We start from the raw sequence: 20,078 nt of genomic DNA on the forward strand, positions 1-20,078 counted from the left end.
CAGCATATTAGTACATTATGGCAGACTTACCTTTCATATGGTGTTCTCCAGCGCAGCACTGGGACCAATCTGGTGGGCCCCCGGCAGTTCCAACTTTGCCCGCTCTTCCTTCTGGGTCCCTTGCCTTCAACCATTTGATACAACAGCAAGCATTGGAGTCTCATCTCCGTGGCACGGATCAGGCCCGATCGGGGCCATAAATGTTCACTGAGATGCGCATACGTGGCTCAGTGAACATGACAGCTGACAGGCAGAAGGATGCATTTATGGCAAAACCAATAGGTCTTTGTCATAAATACATTGCCTGTCAGCCATTTGATTTAAAATCAATTTTACTTCTAACTCTACCTAAACCAGGAAAGGACCCTGTTTCACCCCAAAACTTTAGGCCCACCTCCCTAAACAATGACTTAAAAATGTATGTTACACTAATTGCCTATTGTCTGATTGTTATTCTACCCCTGACCAATCTGGTTTCACTAAAGGATGTCAAACCACCGATGCCACCCGCAGACTAATCAACATAATTCATCTCGCTAAATTGCAACAAACGCTTTCTCTACTGGTCGCTTTGGATGCAGAGAAAGCATTTGATAGAATGCATTGGGATTACCTGGCCCAGGTTCTGACTTCCTTTGGATTTGTGGGCCCAATATTCACTGCAATCATGGCATTATATACAAATCCCTCAGCTCAGGTCTACTCCTCAGGGATTCTCTCTATTCCTATTCTATTTTTTTGCATCTAAGTCTAAATATGGGATCTGAGGTCTTTTTGACCCCAGATCTCATATTTAAGAGGACCTGTCATGCTTTTTTCTATTACAATGGATGTTTACATTCCTTGTAATAGGAATAAAAGTGACCCATTTTTTTTTTTTGTGTAAAACTTAATAAAATAAACAAAAAAATATTTGTTTAAAGCGCCCCTGTCCCGACGAGCTTGCGCGCAGAAGCGATCGCATACGTGAGTAGCGCCCACATATGAAAACGGTGTTCAAACCAAGCCTCTGTAACTCAAAAGATGCAACCTATAGAATTTTTTAAACGTCGCCTATGGAGATTTTTAAGGTTAAAAGTTTGACGCCATTCCACGAGCAGGCGCAATTTTGAGGCGTGACATGTTGGGTGTCATTTTACTCGGCGTAACAGTATCTTTCACAATATAAAAAAAAAAATTGGGCTAACTTTACTGTTGTCTTATTTTTTAATTAAAAAAAGTGATTTGTTTCCAAAAAAAAGTGCGCTTGTAAGACCGCTGCGCAAATACGGTGTGACAAAAAGTATTGCAATGACCGCCATTTTATTCTGTAGGGTGTTAGAAAAAATAAATATAATGTTTGGGGGTTTTAAGTAATTTTCTAGAAAAAAAAAAATATTTTAATCTTGTAAACACAAAATCTGAAAAACAGCCAAGGTCCTTAAAGCGGAGGTTCACCCTAAAAACATGTATATAACATTACATTCTGCATACTTCCAACATTTACAGTATGCGGTTTGTTTTTTTGCTGTACATACCGAATTATTGCTATTTTCCATCCGGCTTCCGGGTTCTCACTCCCACGGGAGTAGGCGTTCCTATGCAGAGGCGCAGTGTCATGCCAGACTTCGCCCAGATGATTGACGTCTTGAGAAAACCCCCCCCCCCCTGGCGGATAAGGCACGCCACGAGTTTCCGAAAATAGCCGAACTGCGAGTCGGCTCTATACGGCGCCTGCGCACCGACTAGGAGCCGTGTAGAGCTGACTGCGCAGGTGCCGTATAGAGCCGACTCGCAGTTCGGCTATTTTCGGAAACTCGTGACGCGCCTTATCCGCCGGGGGGGAGTTTTTCTCAAGACATCAATCATCTGGGCGAAGTCCCACATGACACTGCGCCTCTGCATAGGAACGCCTACTCCCGCGGGAGTGAGCACCCGGAAGCCGGGTGGAAAATAGCAATAATTCGGTATGTACAGCAAAAAAAAAAAAAACAGCATACTGTAAATGTTGGAAGTATGCAGAATGTAATGTTATATACATGTTTTTAGGGTGAACCTCCACTTTAGGTTCACCCGCTTTAGGGACATCTCCAGTTGGGGGAGATGTAAATTTTTTCAGGAAACTCTCCTCAAAGGGGTAACGTACCGCCATGCGTTTTGAGACCGAAAATGTATATAAACTTATCAAAGTAAGTTAAGTAGGGCAACACCTTAGCCGTGCGGACCGGCTTGTGGGACCCAAAAGGGACCGACACCTCTGTAGATGTCCCCGCCGTATCCTCTATCTTTAGGGTATCCTACTGCTGTGATAAGTGCTCCTACAAGCACCCTTTCCTGCGCTGACCTGGACACAGAGTCATCCTCACTGTCCGAATGGTCTTGGTCCGCATCCTCTGACACGTCAGAACAGGGGCCGTGTGCCACAGCCAGGCCTGAGTCTGAATCAGAGCTTTCCCCAGAAGACGGGGGGGGGGGGGGGGAAGGGGGCATTTTTTTTACCCCCCTTCCACCCTGGCAAAGAAAGACTCCAGGACTGCCGACAAAGCGTCCATAAGCACCGCAGGTGCAGAGGAACCGGTTGCCACCAAAGGTATGTCTGGGGAAGAAGCGCCAGCTTCTGACGCCATGCTGACCCACACTCGCCTGACACCCGGTAGGGACCGCGGGCCAGTTACACCAAAAGTCCACCCTCCTAGCTGCCACAGACTGAGGGGCCTCCCGCAGGACTCACCGCCCCGGCGCAGGTACTGCGCTGTGCTGCACTGTGCTATTGCCTACCGCTCTCCCTCGCGAGGTGTTCTGTGCAATGTGCACCGTTCCAGAAGGATAAACCAGCACTAGAGGCCAAAACTAAGGTGAAAACTACAAGCCAGACTTTTAGACTAGGCTACGGGAAAATGGCCACCGGACTTCCTGACTAAAAACTACAGGAAAATGGCTGCCAAACTTCCTGACTAGAACTACAGGAAAATGGCTGCCGAACCTCCTGGAAAAAGAAAAAAAAAATACACGAAAATGGTGTGACCACGCTGCCCATCCGTGCTGAGGCCTCTCACAATGTGCACACTAAAAACACCCCAAAAAAACAGGGAAGAGACAGCGGACCCCCAGAATAGCCCCCCCGCCAGATACGGAACCCCCCGTTCAGCAGCGCAGCGGCCCAAGCATGGGAAGGAGGGAATGGACAGGCAGAGAAGAGGAGAATGAGACCCCCAATTCAACCTCCCAGGAAATGCCCAGCTACTCCGTCCTTCCGAGACAGGTGGAACTATACTTACCCCTTCTGTGGGGACTGCTGGACGCATTCCGGACAGACCCATCACCCCAGCGGTACGGGGTGGCTGTCGGCCATGGCACACCGTTACACGGACAGCAGTAGCCCGGTCATATGTGTGCATATAGCTCGCTGGCCACCCCTGGATCAGACAAGGCATGCCGTGGCCGACCCAGTGCATAGCTAGGGCCTGCTCACGCTCGATGGCCGGGCTGGGGAGACTACCAGGATCTATATTGTCCAGCCTGTCACCCAGCCTGGCTGTTAATAGTAGATCACAGGAATCAAAAAACAGAATAAATGAAAAAACTCTCTAGGACCAATGGTCCCTACTGGGAGCCAGGTCCTTCTCCTACACTAGGCAGAAAAAAACTGAGCTGCTGGATGCAGTGTGAGGGGTTATAGCCAATAGGACTGCCCCCTGGGTGGTACTGTGCAGTTCTGCTGTTTTAACATGTTCTGCCTAGTCCTCTCCTGAAGGTGGCGATATAACCCTAAGGTCAAGATTTAAGTTGCTGTGTCCGTCAATGAACGAAAGAAAAAAAAATTAGAAGGGTAATTGAAGGAAAGGGTAAGTGAACCAACAATGCACTTGATTAAAGGAACCTATTTAGAAAATAAAAAACAAACCTTTACAACCCCTTTAAATCAGAGCCTGCATTTACTACTCCACATACACCATGTACTTAGAGCACGCCTTACCATGCGATCCGCTGCAGTCACATGCACTGCATTTGCGATTCCGTGTTTGGGGTGTCGTTAGGATCGCACACCCGGAGTGTTTTGGACAGGGTGTGGGAATGGAGTTCCGTTCCTCTTCAGCTTTCATTTATGACCAGTCATACATTTTATTTCTGGTGTATCAACTGATAATTATACACTTGTATCCCCTCCTGTCACCATTATTATTCTTTATATCTCCTCCAGGAAGGTACCCTCCACATAATACAACGTGGCCAGGTCTCTCATTATCATGTCATGTTCTCGGAGAGGAGGAGGTTTATTATGAATGGTATGTGAGATGAGGAAGGGAGCGGATTTCCCCTGAGGGGTCGGATTCCCTCAGCCTGGAAACACAACACACCAGCACGCCCCTTGCCCGCGCTTTCCCCTATGACGTCAACCCCTCCGAGCGCGGCCACGGTCGCCTGGGCGCACCCAGCGCGCTCCCGCGGCGTTTCAAGGCGAGGCCGGTAGTGACGCGGGCACAGCGCTTCCTGTATCTTGTTGAGGTGTTTGATGGTCGGGCTCTGGGTGGTGGCCGCATTCTGACGCTTCTCCTCTCACACGTTCGTCCAGGGACAGCCGGCGTCAGCGGACCGGGGCACACCTCAGCGGGGGGACCCTCCTAGCCTGTCCAGGGCTCCTCTGCACCGCCTCGGGGCTATATTTTTTATTTTGTCCTCGTTTATTTCCCGGACGGCGAGCAGCCATGCAGGCCATCAAGTGTGTGGTGGTCGGAGACGGGTGAGTAGAGACTCTGCCGTCACATCTCCCGCTATATGACACTAGGGGGCAGCCAATGAGGTGACACGTTTAATCTCTCTCTATATAGATCACCCGGGGCCAGATAGGGGCAGCCAATGAGGTGACATGTATCATCTCCCTCTATATATAATCACCCCGACACTAGGGGGTAGCCAATGAGGTGGCACGTTTAATCCCTCTCTATATAGATCACCCGGGGCCAGATAGGGGCAGCCAATGAGGTGACATGTATCATCTCCCTCTATATATCACCCCAGACACTGGCAGCAGTGGAGGTGCCATTTAATCTCTATATATCGCCCCAGAAACTAGGGGGCATCCAATGAGGTGACATGTATCATCTCCCTCTATATATCGCCCCAGACACTATGGGGGCAGCCAATGAGGTGACATGTATCTCCCACTTTATAGATCACCCCAGGCATTGGCAGCAGTTGAGGTGCCATTTAATTTCTGTATATCGCCCCAGAAACTAGGGGGCAGTCAATGAGATGACATCTCCCTCTATCACCCTGGACACTGGCAGCCAATGAGGTGACATTTATCATCTCCCTCTATCACCCTGGACACTGGCAGCCAATGAGGTGACATTTATCATCTCCCTCTATCACCCCAGACACTAGGGGGCAGCCAATGAGGTGACATGTATCATCTCCCTCTATATATCACCCCAGACACTAGGGGGCAGCCAATGAGGTGACATGTATCATCTCCCTCTATATATCACCCCAGACACTAGGGGGCAGCCAATGAGATGACATATCCCTCTATCACCCTGGACACTGGCAGCCAATGAGGTGACATGTTTTATCTCATGGGGAAGGCTGGAGTTCCTTTATTGCAGTATATCAGGATGGTCATAGGCTTTTCCAGGTGGGGCTCATCCACATCATGCCTGGTGATCTCTATGGATCCAATGTATGATTGGTGTGTGTGCCCGGCTCACACTGGTAGGGCTCATTTATGACATGCTTGGGAATCTTAGATGCCCTTAACGATCCTATCATGTTTTGATGCGTTTGTGGATTTCCGTTGTATGGATTCTTGTGTTATTGGTTCAGCTAACAACGCTTTCTGAACACATCTGAAACTTGCTATAAACGCCATGGGGGCGCCTGTGTGGCATTTGTGTTTTGCAGAGCGTTTACCTATGGCATGAATGGAGGTGTTTGGGGGGGGGGGGGGCGGTAAAGAGCCACCTCACTGATATTTAATAAACGCTTGTCAAGTGTGCTGTAAATGCTTCAGTTGCGTTTACCCGTAGACCAAAGTGGAAGGAGGCGACTAGCTTTTTTTCCTTACGGACTCCACATGTAGCTTCATTTTTGCAGCAAATGATACGTGAACGGCTCTATTCGCTGTAGGCTACTTCGCTAGGCGTTCAGGATGCAGCAAAAAACGCGCCACAAATGCGTCTTTCTAATACCAGTGTGAACAAGGCCTTAAGCTAACATTACACTAGCATCCAAATCGGGCATTTCCGCTGTGGTTTTAAAGCCTTACTAGCGCCTATTGATGCTCTATGTCAATGATGCGCATTGCAGCGGATGGTGGTGTTCACATAGCTGTGTTTGTATCTGTTTTGTGTCGTTCCATAGTTTATCTGACATATAAGCATTTCAATAAAGTGTGGACAAAAAAAGGTAAACAGTGAAATAAATTGTAAGAACACATTGCACTGCTGCTACATAATGGAGACCAGTGCAGGTTGGTGTAAATAAGCCCCCTATAGGGTTGTAGACGGCGCTGATTGCCTATGCTTCGGGTTGTTCACTGTGGGGGAAAAAAAGATTGCTGAAAAAAATGATTGCTGATCAGTCGCAGAGATTTTCAACATGTTAGAAAATCAGAGTAGTAAAGAGCACTTGGTGAGAGCTGATTATCTTTCTTGAATCACTCTGTACACGGCTCGGTTGTCAGATGGCGCTTATCAGGCCTCTGCAGAGTGCAGCAGAGATCCGTAACCCAGAGCAGATTGAAATGATCGGTGTTTAAAAGTTGCCTGATCTGTAGCTTCGTTTTTCTCTGTATTCTAGAATAGGCTTAGATCTTTGCTAAGAGATCAGACACCATTGAAAGAGTTAAACGTCAGCCGTTATGGCCCTGCAGAGAATGGCCTCCAACCTAACCGGTACTGGTTGTTTTTCTGACAGCTCATTCACACACAGACTAATACAGGCTCAATGACATGGCACCTAAAGCACCGTACACAGGGGCTGAACATGGGCTGCTGTCAGCCAGTGCAGTAGAAACCGGCTGACATTTGGCCTGTGTGTACAGGTCCTTCCCTTCTCAGAAGCCAATCTCACAACTGGCTTGTGTCAAATGAGCATGCTGGAAAACCAACAGCCAATCAGCACTCTCAGCCAATGGCTGCAAGCACTGACTGGTGTGCTTTTGGGGGGAGGGGGCACTGGCAAATCCCCTGTTGGAACACAGTAGCACAGCTGGAAGATTGCTGTACTAATGTTGCATAGTTGGTAGAGACTTTATTTGTATTTTCCTGTTCAGCCCCTGGGTTGAACGAAGCTAACTTGGACGTCTGTACCTGGCAATAAACACAATTGTTTACCGTGTGCTCTGTTCACGTCATACATGTGTGCTTCATAAATGCAGCATTCCGACACTGCAAACCTCAGAGTTGATTGAAGTGTCATTTCCTGTGCTTATAGTTGTGAAAAATGTAAACTGTACAATGCGTTGTAACAACACATCACTTCGCCCATACACAACGTCAAGCAGTGCCAGTCTCAGCCTGGGCCGCTAACCTCTACAGGTGGCGAAGTGCAGGTTTCTCCTCCGCGGTATGTTTTATCGAGGAAAAGACCAGAGGACATACAAGACTTCACTTTATCTGCTTTTCTCCTGGAAGCTTCTGTTATACAAGTAGTATTGATTAGTGTATCGCTTATATTCTTCATATTAAAACTTGTTCCTGAGGCTCATGAACTCCTAGGACTAGGTGATGTCTGTCTACCTTATTTTTTTAATATTGGAGATTAGGAAATTATTATATTAAGGAAATGGTTTGCTAGTACTGTGAAAAAATGCTATATGCTCTGAGTGTTTTTTATTTTTTTCTAGGTTTATTGCCCTGGAAAAACAATTGTTTAAAATATTTTTAGTAGTAGAGACAGTAGCAAATAGTGAAGTTCAAATGCTGGTTTTACATCTTGCACATCTTAAAGCGGTTGTATACCCAAATTTTACACTTTTACCTACAGGTAAGCGTATGAGGCTTACCTGTAGGTAAAATTAATATCTCCCAAACCTGCACGGTTTAGGAGATATTCCCTATGCATCCAGCCGCTGACATCAGTGGTGTATGCGCCCTGAATTCCCCCAGCTTAACCACTTAAGACCCGGACCAATATGCAGGCTAAGGACCAGGCCCCTTTTTGCGATTCGGCACTGCGTTGCTTTAACTGACAATTGCGCGGTCATGCGACGTGGCTCCCAAACAAAATTGTTTTTTTTTTTTTTTTTTTTTTTTCCCCCATAGAGCTTTCTTTAGGTGGTATTTGATCAGGGACCTCGGCTGTGGAATGCACTACCAACCACCATCCGACTGGAGTCGGACCACTTCAGGAGAAAGATTAAAACCCATCTCTTCTGAGGTCAAGGGGTTCCTTACCCATGAAATGCATACAGCGCCCAGAGGCGATTCAGTTCGCATGTGTTGCGCTTTACAAGTTTCTCACTCGCTCATCTCTATGGTTTTAATTTTTTTGCGCTATAAACAAAAATAGAGCGACAAATTTGAAAAAAAAATGCAATATTTTTTGCTATAATAATATCCCCAAAAAAATATAAAAAAACATATATTTTTTCCTCAGTTTAGGCCAATACGTATTCTACTTATTTTTGTAAAACAAATCGCAATAAGCGTTTATTGATTGGTTTGCGCAAAAGTTGTTGCGTCTAAAAAATAGGGGATAGTTTTATGGCATTTTTATTGATTTTTTTTTTTTTTTTTTTTACTAGTAATGGCGGCAATCAGCTTTTGGGACCATTGTCCTTTTCACAGCGAAAAGTGCTATAAAAATGCACTGATTACTGTGAAAATGACAATGGCAGTGAATGGGTTAACCACTAGGGGGCGCAAAGGGGTTAAGTGTGCCCTAAGGGAGTGATTCTTACTGTAGGGGGCATGGCTGTGGGTGTGATTAACAGGGAACAGACGATCAGTGACACTGCCACAGAGAAGAACGGGGAAGGTGTGTTTACACTCACCTCTCCCCGTTCTTCAGCTCCTGTGACCGACAGCGGGACACTGGCGGCGATCAGGTCATGGAGCGCGCACGCCCGCCACACGGCTGGGATCTTAAAGGCGACGTGCCTGTGCCATTCTGCCAATGTATATCGGCTTTAGGCGGTCCTTAAGTGGTTAAGGTCTGGCAGCGTTGCCGGGAAGAAAACTCCTGCGCGCATGCGCCGGAGCTGCGAACCCGGAAGACACGCCAAGGTTAAGATGTCGGCTCCCTCGACTTGGACCGGGCTTTGTTCTGAGGTAAGTATTTCATAATGAGCTAGTATGCGCTGCATACTAGCTCATTATGCCTTTGCCTTGCAGGTTTTTTTTTTTTTTTTTTTTTTTGCAGGTTTACTACCGCTTTAACATATGTTGTGTTCCATACCTATGTGCAGTGGTAAGTAAGGCAGCCCATTACTATTTTTTTTTATTTTTTTTTCTATTCAATTGTTTTTATACATTTTTTACAAAACAACAAAGTGCAGAGGATCCACATCATCTAAAAACCACACACACGTGGGTTGACATAACACAATAAACCAAGTCTATTAGTAAGGAAGATGGCAGCCCATTATTTAGACCCATCAACACTGCCCATCTTCTTACTTTTATATTTAGTTTTTTCCTTATTCGAGTGCAGTACAACCCACATCTGGTTTACTAGAATGCAGCTCTGTTGTGTTTGGGTGCTGTGTAAAATGACATCTCGCCACATACATTTTTTTTTTCTTTTCTTTTTTAAAGTATGTGTAGCTTAAACCAAAGTTCCACCCATTTCTGTGTTTATTAAAAGTTCGCAGCTACTAAAAATGTAGCTGACTTTTAATAAACAGACACTTTTTTAAAGCGGAAGTTCTACTTTTGGGTGGAATGCTGCTTTAAAGTAAGTGAGACCCTAAAAAAAAATCCTGTTCCCTTAAAGTGATTGTAAAGTCTATTTTTTTTTTCCTGTTATACTTGACTTCTATGTTGCAGTGGATTTGAACAGAGCAGTCCATATCCTCTTTCTCGGGTCCCTCGTCTGATCCGGGCCGCCTCCCTCCTGTCAAGTGCCCCCACTCGGCAAACAAAGAATGCAGCGCACAGTAGGTAAATTGGTAATATCACTTTATAGTCTAAATGAGCATAAAATGCAATAAATTACATAAATGTAAATAAAGTTAAAACACAGTCCACAGAGGTAGTCTAATGATGGAAGAATTAAATGAAGAGATGGCTGGAGCATCAGACGAAGTCATTACGACGAAACCGGGAACGCGCCTGATTTAAATTGTACACTCCCCCTAGCCCCGGAATTTGTATTCCGCCTGGGGGATTTACGATCCGACGGTGCAATTTTCGAGGTAAGTGCTTTGTGAATACTGCACTAGCCTCGCTAAATTGCACCGGCGGATCGTAAAACACGTAGATCGAGCGGATCTAAAGATCCGCTGATCTACATGAATCTGGCCCACTGTGTTTTAACTTTATTTACATTTATGTCATTTATTGCTATCTAATTGCATTTTTATCAGTCTGTGCTTATATCTTCGCTTTTTATGCTCATTTAGACTATAAAGTGATATTACCAATTTACCTACTGTGCGCTGCATTCTTTGTTTGTTCCTTTGCCCATTTCCAAGTGGTTGATAGCTGCACTGAGGTTGTTTATACTTATTATCATAGTACACTGTGTGTTACTATACCATGTGGTAGCGCTATTAGGGGGACTTTTGTATATTTTCCCCACTCGGCAAGCGGCTTGTGGGGGCACGCGACGGCTCTCTGTGTCCATTCAGGCATTGAGCCCTGACCCGGCCCCACCCCCTCTCTGCTGATTGGCTAGCTGACTTTGATTTACAGCAGCCAGAGCCAGTGGCGCTGCTGCTGTCTCAGCCAATCGTGAAGAGAATGTCGGATGGCTGAGACTCGTGGACATAGAGGGACCTCGGGTAAGTGTTAGGGAGGTGGTGGGACAGCTGCACACAGAAGGCTTTTACCATAATGCATTAAGATGAAAAAATAAAACTTCTGCCTTTACAACCACTTTAAAGCATGTTATACAGCACAGTGCTTGTGCTGGGTAATTTGACCCCTTGTTTAACCTAAAAAATCTGTCTGATCCTGCCTGGCTGAGTGTTTAAAAAAAAAAAAACAGCTGTATACCTAATGGCGGTTAATAATCTGCGATTATTTTTTTCTAAATCAGGATTGCAACATTATGGCAGACACATCGGAAACATTTGTCACATTTTTGGGACCATTGGCATTTATACAGCGATCAGTGCTATATAAATGCACTGATTACTGTATAAATGTCACTGTCGATTAAGGGGTTAACTGTGTTCCTTAGTGTGTGTTCTAACTGTGGGGGGGACTTGCTATAGGAGATGACAGATCGTGGTTACTAGCTATTAGGAACTCACGATCTACATCTCCTCACAGAACGTGTGTGTGTGTGTGTGTGTGTGTGTATATACACACGTGTCCCTGTTCGCCACGATCATTGGGCACAAGCATCGGCACCGCAGCAGTGTAGCAGGAGCGTGCCTGCTATCCCGCTTAAAGGAGCAGACGTACAGCTATGACGGCTCGTGGGATCATGCCGACCTGCCGTATGAAGGTGGCTGGTCGGCAAGTGGTTAAGGGCCGCTCCATGTACTGCGGCAGGGCAGCCCTTTAGCGCAAAGTCGGCCATTGCGCTACTGGTAGTTGAGTGGTCAATTGTGAACAGTTGCCATTGAAATACATGGACTTTTGGATGTGCATTGTAGAGTTTCAAGCTACACAATGCTCAGGTGTGATGGGGGGCCCTAAATGCTTCAGATCCGCGCTATAGCCGAAAGACTTCTACAGCGCGGACCTACTTTGCTGGAAGGGCTCCAGTGGACGTTCTTGAGCGGCCTGCGTGCCCCCTGCAGGGTGTGTAAGCCGCGATCTGTGGTCAATGAGACTCGGCTTATCACAGATCGGAGTAAGGGGTCAATCCTGACCTCTTACCACATGATCAGCTATCAGCCAATGACAGCTGATCATGTGATGTAAACAGAGCCGGTAATCGGCTATTTTTTCTCCTTGCGCTATAGCGTGAGGATAAAAAAAAAAAGCAGATCACAGGCAGCTGTCAGAGGTACATCGGTCCCGATCAAAGAGAGCAGCAGCCTGCTCATCCGTACTGCCCACCAGTGCAGCCTCATCACTTCATATCAATGAAGCAGAAAAATTAACTGTTTGCAAAATGTTATAACAAACTATGAAACGTGATTTTTATTTTTTTCTAAATTTTCCATATTTTGTTTAGCAAAAAATAAAAACCCCAACGTGATTAAATACCTCCAAAAGAAAGCTCCATTTGGGTACAGTGTTGTATGACCACGCAATTGTCATTCAAGGTGCGTCAGCGCTGAAAATTGGTCTTGGGGGGGGGGGGGGGGGGTTAAATGCCCAGTAAGGAAGTGGGTTAAAGGATAAGTTCATATTTCATAACATGTTGCACCCATATTCAGGGTGTAAACATGTTATGAAGGACCAATTCCCCCCCCCCACCCCACACTGACAATTAGTGGGTATCTTTCCCCCTGATGGCTTTCAAAAAACAAAAACGTGCCGGCCCGGGCACGTCGCTCCTTCAGTGTTCTGTGAATGGAAAACTACAAGTCCCGACAGCCTTTAGCGGCTCACATTGCTGTGGTAGTTCACTGATTCTTCCTGTCAGATTGTATCCGCTTAGGAGATATTTACTATAGTAGCAGACGGTGACATCACCAGTACATGTGCACTGCGCGGTTAACCACTTAAGACCCGGACCTTTATGCAGGTAAAGGACCTGGCCAGTTTTTGCGATTCGGCACTGCGTCGCTTTAACTGACAATTGCGCGTGCAATGTGGCTCCCAAAAAAAATTGGCGTCCTTTTTTCCCCCCACAAATAGAGCTTTCTTTTGGTGGTATTTGATCACCTCTGCGGTTTTTATTTTTTGCACTATAAACAAAAATAGAGCAACAATTTTTAATTGAAATTAACAGGTGCACTAGATGGGCAACAATGAGACAACCTCCAAAACAGGAATATGTTTTTCAGGTGAAGGTGTCTGACTTTTTTCACTACTCATCTTTTCTGACTGTTTTTCACTAGTTTTGCATTTGGTTAGGGTCAGTGTCACTACTGGTAGCACGAGGCGATACTTGGACCCTATAAAGGTTGCAACAGGCAGTCCAACTCCTCCAGGATGGCACATCAATACGTGTCATTGCCAGTCTCAAGAGCATGGAGGAGATTCCAGGAGACGGGCAGTTAGTCTAGGAGAGCTGGACAGAGCCGTAGAAGGTCCTTAACCCATCAGCAGGACCGGTATCGGCTCCTTTGTGCAAGGAGGAACAAGGATGAGCATTGCCAGAGCCCTACAAAATGACCTCCAGCAGGCCACTGGTGTGAATGTCTCTGACCAAACAATCTTCAAACAGACTTCATGGGGGTGGCCTGAGGGCCAGAAATTCTCTAGTGTGCTCACTGCCGGACACTGAACACCAGGATTGGCAGGTCTGCCACTGGTGCCCCATGCTTTTCACAGATGAGAGCAGGTTCACCCTGAGCATATGTAACAGACATGAAAGGGTCTGGAGAAGCCACAGAGAACTTTATGCTGCCTGTAACATCGTTCAGCATGACCGGTTTGGTGGTGGGTCAGTGATGGTCTGGGGAGGCATATCCATGGAGGGACGCACAGACCTCTACAGGCTACACAATGGCACCCTGACTGCCATTAGGTATTGGGATGAAATCCTTAGACCCATTGTCAGACCCCTACGCTGGTGCAGTGGGTCCTGAGTTCCTCCTGGTGCACGACAATGCCCGGTCTCATGTGGCGAGAGTATGCAGCCAGTTCCTGGAGGATGAAGAAATTTATACCATTGAATGGCCTCCATGCTCACCTGACCTAAACCCAAAAGAACACCTCTGGGACATTATGTTTCGGTCTATCTGGTGCCACCAGGTTGCACCTCAGTCTGTTCAGGAGCTCAGTGATGCTCTGGTCCAGATCTGGGAGAAAATACCCCAGGACACCATCTGTCGTCTTATTAGGAGCATGCCCTGATGTTGGATAGAAAAAAGGTCCTGGACTGCCGCACTCCTTAAAATGACGTCTTTATTATACAAATAAAATCCAAAAAACAACCACTTCATTTTGACTGCATCACTTTGAACAAAAGGAAAAAAGTGGCCGACATGTTTCACATCATGTGATGCTTACTCGTAGCTACGTGGGACGGAAGCAAAGCCTAGGGATCGGCAGTTTTTAGAGCGGTATAATTTCTCACTTCAAATGCCCTGATGTTGTCAGGCATGCATACAAGCACTTGGGGGGGGGGGGGGGGGGGGGGCATACAAACTGAGGACAATTTCGAAGAAAAAATAAATAAAAATAAAAATGTTTGCTGATGAGGCTGCACTGGTGGGCAGCACTTATAGGTGACCCTGATGAGGAGACACTGATAGGGGGCACATATTGGCAGCACTGTTGGGTCTGCACTGATAAGTGGTGCCCTGATTCTCTCTTCTCATGCCGTCGGCATAAGGAAAGGGGTGCCGATAACCTGCTTCTATTTAAATCTGTGATTAGCTGTCATTGAACACAGCTGATCACATGGTAAAGAGCCACTGTGATTGGCCCTTTACCCTGATCTGTGATCAGCTGAGTCTGATGGACTCGGCAATCGGAGCACACCGCAATGGTAGTGTGGGCATCGCAATCATTGGAGGACATTTTATTGATGCCCTCCCGGCATACTAAGCCTCTGCTGTAGTTGTCTTTCGGCTATAGCGTGGTTAAAGTTGGACAAAAACCTACTATCCTTTACAGTCAATGAAGTAGAGCTGCACGATTAATCGTAAGAAAATTGCGATCTCGATTCACCCCCCCCCACGATCTCCAGGATGGATGACCTGCGATTTGCGGGTGCGGCCATAGGAAAGTCCCTGGATTCGGTCTAGCTCTGGAGCGGCGGCCATCTTGGTACAGCGGCAGCTGTCTCGTAGGAAGTGACGTTTTGGTGCCGCCATCTTGCTCCACTCCACACTCCTGCACAGTAATTATAGTGAGAAGGGGGCAAGCGGACATCTTGGTACACCCACCAGTTATTTTCAACACAAAATGTAGCTTATGTGGTTAAATACAGAATATGTAAATCTGACGGACTGTTTACATTTTAAATTTTAAAAGCCACAGCAAACCTTGCATGCTTGCTAATGTAACAGAACACCTCTGATTTTTCACATTTAGTTGAATGTGAAAATCGGAGGTGTTATTTCACATTAGCAACCATGTAAGGTCAGCAGGTTTGCTGCGGCTTTTAAAATTTAACATGTAAACAATCCGTCAGATTTACATATTCTGTATTTAAGCACATAGGCTCAGTTTTGTGTTGATTTTTTTTTTTAAATAAATAACATTTTGAGAATCGCGAGAGAATCGTGATCTTCATTTTATACATTTTTTCCCCAGAATCGTGCAGCTCTACAAGGAAGCTACCATGTTGGCTCTGTCTCTCTATCTTGCAGTTTCCATGGTGCTGAACATGTGATCAGGTATGACCCCATCTAGTTGATTGCTTGTCTTGGTCAAACTGCCAAGCCATCTATGGCGGTTATCATTCATAGCGTCACTTGGATGTAGCTGTTTTGCGAAACTGTTAAATTGCTCTGTTTAAAGAGGAACTGCAGTCTGCTCGCATAATTTGTAATAAAAACATCTTTGCCATTCTGAAGCTTCCCTCCAACCACTTTGCACACATATATATATATATATATATATATATATATATATATATATATATATATATATATATATATATATATATATATATATATATATATATACATATACATATACATACATACATACATACAATGATTCTGTACTTGCCCAAACATGCTGTAGAAATCTCCCTCCACCAAGTCTGGCTGCATCCATTTTAACTGTGGGCAGCTGGAAGGACTGGTTACTTTATCAGAACTGATTGTAATCCTAAGCTACTTTCACACTGGGGAGCTTTGCAGGCTCTATAGAGCTACATATGGCACCTGCAAAGCGTCCTGATATAGTCGCTCCTTTCACACTGGAGCGGTGCGCTGGCAGGATGCTCAAAAATGTCCTGCCAGCCGCATCTTTGAGGTTCTGAAAGAAGCGCTGTATACATCACTCCTAAATCGCCTCTGCCCATTGAAATTGTTTGGTAGCGGGGGTTAAAAGCGCCCCACTAGCGGCATAATAGCACCGCAAAAAGGACAGTAAATCGCTCCAGTGTGATAATAGCCTATGGTCAACTGTTTACTGAACCGGGACATTTTTGAAGCAGGAAGCAAGTTTCTATATTTGTGAATTGCTTGTCTAGTTGAAATGTTTTTTTTTTTTTTTTTTTTCTCGTGCATGTCAGCCATGGTTAGTCCTGCTGATTATTTACATCCTACTGAAAGTAATTGATCTTATCTCCTAAACTTTGTGTAATTGTGTTCATATTATCTGAAGCTGAGTCATTAGCGCTTTTGTGCTGATTATGAAAACTAAAATAAAAAGCCATCAATTTTAAGGTGTTTTGTAGGTGGCTAATGTGGGAGATAAAGCTAATAATTCTTTAAAATCTTGCCTCCCCCTCCTGTTTAGTGAGTTTATAAAAAGGAGTGTAAAATACAGTACCTAGTTTCAAAGCAGTGATGTGATCCAGCAGCTACGGCTCCCCAGTGTCACAGAATGGCTGCTGCAGGGGAGAGGAGGATGCACTGACAATGGAGAAGCAATGAGAGTCGGTGGATGCTGATAATGAACTGAGTGCTTTCATTACACAGGGCTGCTGGATTCCATGACCAGATGAGATAGAAATAATAAAAAAAAAGGTAGTAGTTTATTTTTTTTATTACAAGAGACATGACAGGACATGACAGGACCTCGGATCTCACATTTACACTTAAAACTGAGTTCCGCCAAAAAAAAAATTAAAAATTGCTTCCGTTATCCAATGGCATTGAGTGGAAGACCTCCTTCTCTCACTCGGCTGCCTGCCTTTCAGGGCACAGCATCGGACCTTCTTCGCTGCTACCGACGGATACGGGGAAATAAAGGTGATCTCGCTCCAGAGACCACTTTGAACTTAATGCGGACCGCCCGCCTTTGAAGAAAATACCAGGGTTATGGCATCTATCTGCTGCCATAATGGTATTTAAAGTCAAAGTAGCGACCTAAATCCACACTGGGTGGTCCAGTAGTGGTTAACACCCATTTATTTGAATTGGCGGGGGGAGGCGTTTTTGGAGCGCTATTTATAATGCTCCAAAGATGCTGCTTGCAAGCGGCGCCAGTGTGAAATGGGGGTGTTGAAATGAATCGTAGCATCGCGATTCGACCACCCACGATGTGGCATTGTGCAAGGTTGTAGCATCTATCGATTTTCTGATGTCACCCACGCGCCGCTATATGCGCTGCCTCAGAGTCTGAACTGAACCGAAAGGAGCCATGGGCGTAAGCCGTGCCTTTTTTTTTTTTTTTCCCGCCCTCTATTGACCTCATGCCCAGCTGCCATGCGTCGCCGTGTTGAGCTTGGTGCTGCGAGACACGTGGAGCGTGTGTGTGTGTGTGTGTGTGTCCCCCCCCCCAACTGCAGACGAGTCATTCTCTCTGTCTATAGGGCTCTGATTATGGGGGCAGTGATAAGTTAGTGGAAGGAGCAAATGGCCTCGTCAGTGATAGGCGGTTTCACATGCTGTGCACTCACAGAGGAAGATGGGACAGGGCTTGCTGTGTTTGTTTTGCCATATTTGTGTCTTGCTGTGTCTTACTAGGGCCGCCATGGATGATACCGGTTAGTGTAACGGAAGGTGAGGATCACTGTGTACACGAGGGAAGGACACTGACACTTTCATTCCCAAAGGGGGGCACAAATCAAGTTATGATCTCTTCTCCCCCGCCCCAGTGCTCCGTCACCCCTAAACTGGACACTTCCGTTACTCTGTCCCTTCTGATTACACTCTGTTCCTGATCTGTATCCCCCCCATCCCATATCTGGTGATCATACACATAGCAATTTGCCATTGATCTCCCTAGTGATCACAAACAAGCGATGATGTGTTTATTGATGGAAATGCTTCACAATGTAACAATATATTATCATAACATTTATTATGGTGTATGTATGCCATTTTCTTATTGATTTCACATCTTCATTGATTTGAAATTGATACCCTTTTTTGTATGATTTATGGTTTCGCTCATCACTGCCCCACGCATGCAGCCATGCATTGCATGTGGGGGGAAGTAATGAGCAAAACCATAAATTGTGTAAAAAAAAAAAAAAAAAAAAAGGATCAATGAAGTTGTGAATCAGTCACTAAGACATACATAAGCCATAATTAATAAAATGGCATACACCCTCTCTAGTATCATGTCCGCAGTCTCTGACCCTCTCTAGTATCATGTCCGCAGTCTCTGACCCTCTCTAGTATCATGTCCGCAGTCTCTGACCCTCTCTAGTAGTATTTTGGGGTCAGTCTGGAGCTCCTCTTTAAGTTGTCTGCTGTGTTTACACTTTGCTACAGTCGGGTAGTTTTGTGTGTGGGGGGTGTGTGTTTTTTTTTTTTTTTAATTTTTTTTTTTAACAGATGGAGTTCTTTTGCTTGAATTTTTTTAATTAAAACCATAGGCAGTAATCGTGATGCATCGCGGAATCGAATCGTGGACAGGCTAATCGAATTGAATTGTGAGGCCTGTGAAGATGTGCACCCCTAGTGTGAAAACGCACATTAAAGTCAATGGGAGGCAGTTTTCAGGCTCTTTAAGGGCCTGTAAACTGCCTCGGTGTGAAACGAGTCTAATGCATTAGGATAAAAACATTTTGGGTAGCAGCCTCATCAGCCCCCTAATACTTACCTGAGCCCTATCTCTCTCCAGTGATGTCCAGGACTCTCCTCCTGATTGGCTGAGACACAGCTGTGGCGCCATTGGCTCCCGCGGGTGTCAGTCAGCCAATCGGATAAGGGGGGGCGGGGGCAGGGCTTCAGCTCTGTCTGGATGGACACAGAGCTGCAGCCTTGGCACGGGTGCCCCATAGCAAGCTACTTGCTGTGAGGGCACTCAACAGGAGGGGGAGGGGCCAGGAGCAGTGAAGCAGGACCCAAGAAGAGGATCCAGGCTGCTCTGTTCAAAACTAACTGCACAGAGGAGGAAAGTATAACGTGTGTGTGTGTGTGTGTGTGTGTGTGTGTGCAATGCATATATTTTAAAAATAGGAGGGAGTGACAAATGCAAGCAGTTTTACCTCCCTACTGTGTTCTCCATGGGGGTCTTGCAGTATCGGGTGTGACTTGTGCCCAGGGACTGTCTTAATGGATTCAAAGTGTAGAAAAAAAATAAGCAGAAAATTTCAGGTGTTGCAATAATTTTCACCTTTTATTCAGTGAGATGATGATTAGATTTGATGGGCTTCTTTGGACAGCTCTTATTTCTACCCCCCACTTTTCATCCATTAGGCTGAGATGTAGGCTGGATGGATCCTGTAGCTAAATATAGCCACTTTCCTTAAAGTGTATGTCAAGACAAAAAAAAAACCTATGCATTTCATGCTCCGATCTGCCAAAGTGTAATGGAGGAAAAACCTACTTTTCCATCCGTCTGGCGGATCGGGTGAACACGGACAGACTGTCCTTGTTCATCCGATCCCCCATAGGGGAGAGCGGAGAAAAGACAGGGCGGTCCCTGCACAGTGTGCGGGGACCGTCCTGTCATCCGCCGGCTCAGCGGGGATCAACGGAGCGATCGCCGCTGAGCAAGTGGAGGTTCACGGGGCGGATCATTACTGATCTGCCCCGTGTGAAAGGGGCCGAAGGAAAATATTTTAGAATTTTGTAAAAAAAAAGTGTGGAGTGCATTTAAATAGCGTTTTTGCTTTTAGGCCAAAAGGTCACCAGATCACCTTCTTCCTCTGTTCGCTGTGTACCCCACATGGCTTCACGCAAACCACAAACGGGACTTGGCTTTCTTCTTGCCACTCTTCCATAAAGGTCAGATCTGTGGAATGCACGACTAATAATTGTCCTGTGGACAGATTCTCTCACCTGAGCT

The 20,078-nt window shown here is 45.8% G+C and overlaps 1 protein-coding gene across 2 annotated transcripts in view; it reads left to right on the plus strand.

Moving 5' to 3' along the window:
- Positions 1-4,450: 4,450 nt before the first annotated feature.
- Positions 4,451-20,078, plus strand: part of LOC120943487 (ras-related C3 botulinum toxin substrate 1) — a 37,469-nt gene continuing 21,841 nt past the window's right edge. The window contains exon 1 of one of the 2 annotated variants that reach the window (XM_040356819.1): positions 4,451-4,720. In XM_040356819.1, coding sequence (XP_040212753.1) covers positions 4,686-4,720 — 35 coding nt within the window. In that variant the 5' untranslated portion in view covers positions 4,451-4,685. The remainder of the gene's footprint in view (positions 4,721-20,078) is intronic. The other variant, XM_040356820.1, reaches the window with a different exon arrangement.

This window comes from Rana temporaria, chromosome 6 (genome assembly GCF_905171775.1).
Source record: "Rana temporaria chromosome 6, aRanTem1.1, whole genome shotgun sequence".
Classification (NCBI taxonomy): Eukaryota; Metazoa; Chordata; class Amphibia; order Anura; family Ranidae; genus Rana; species Rana temporaria.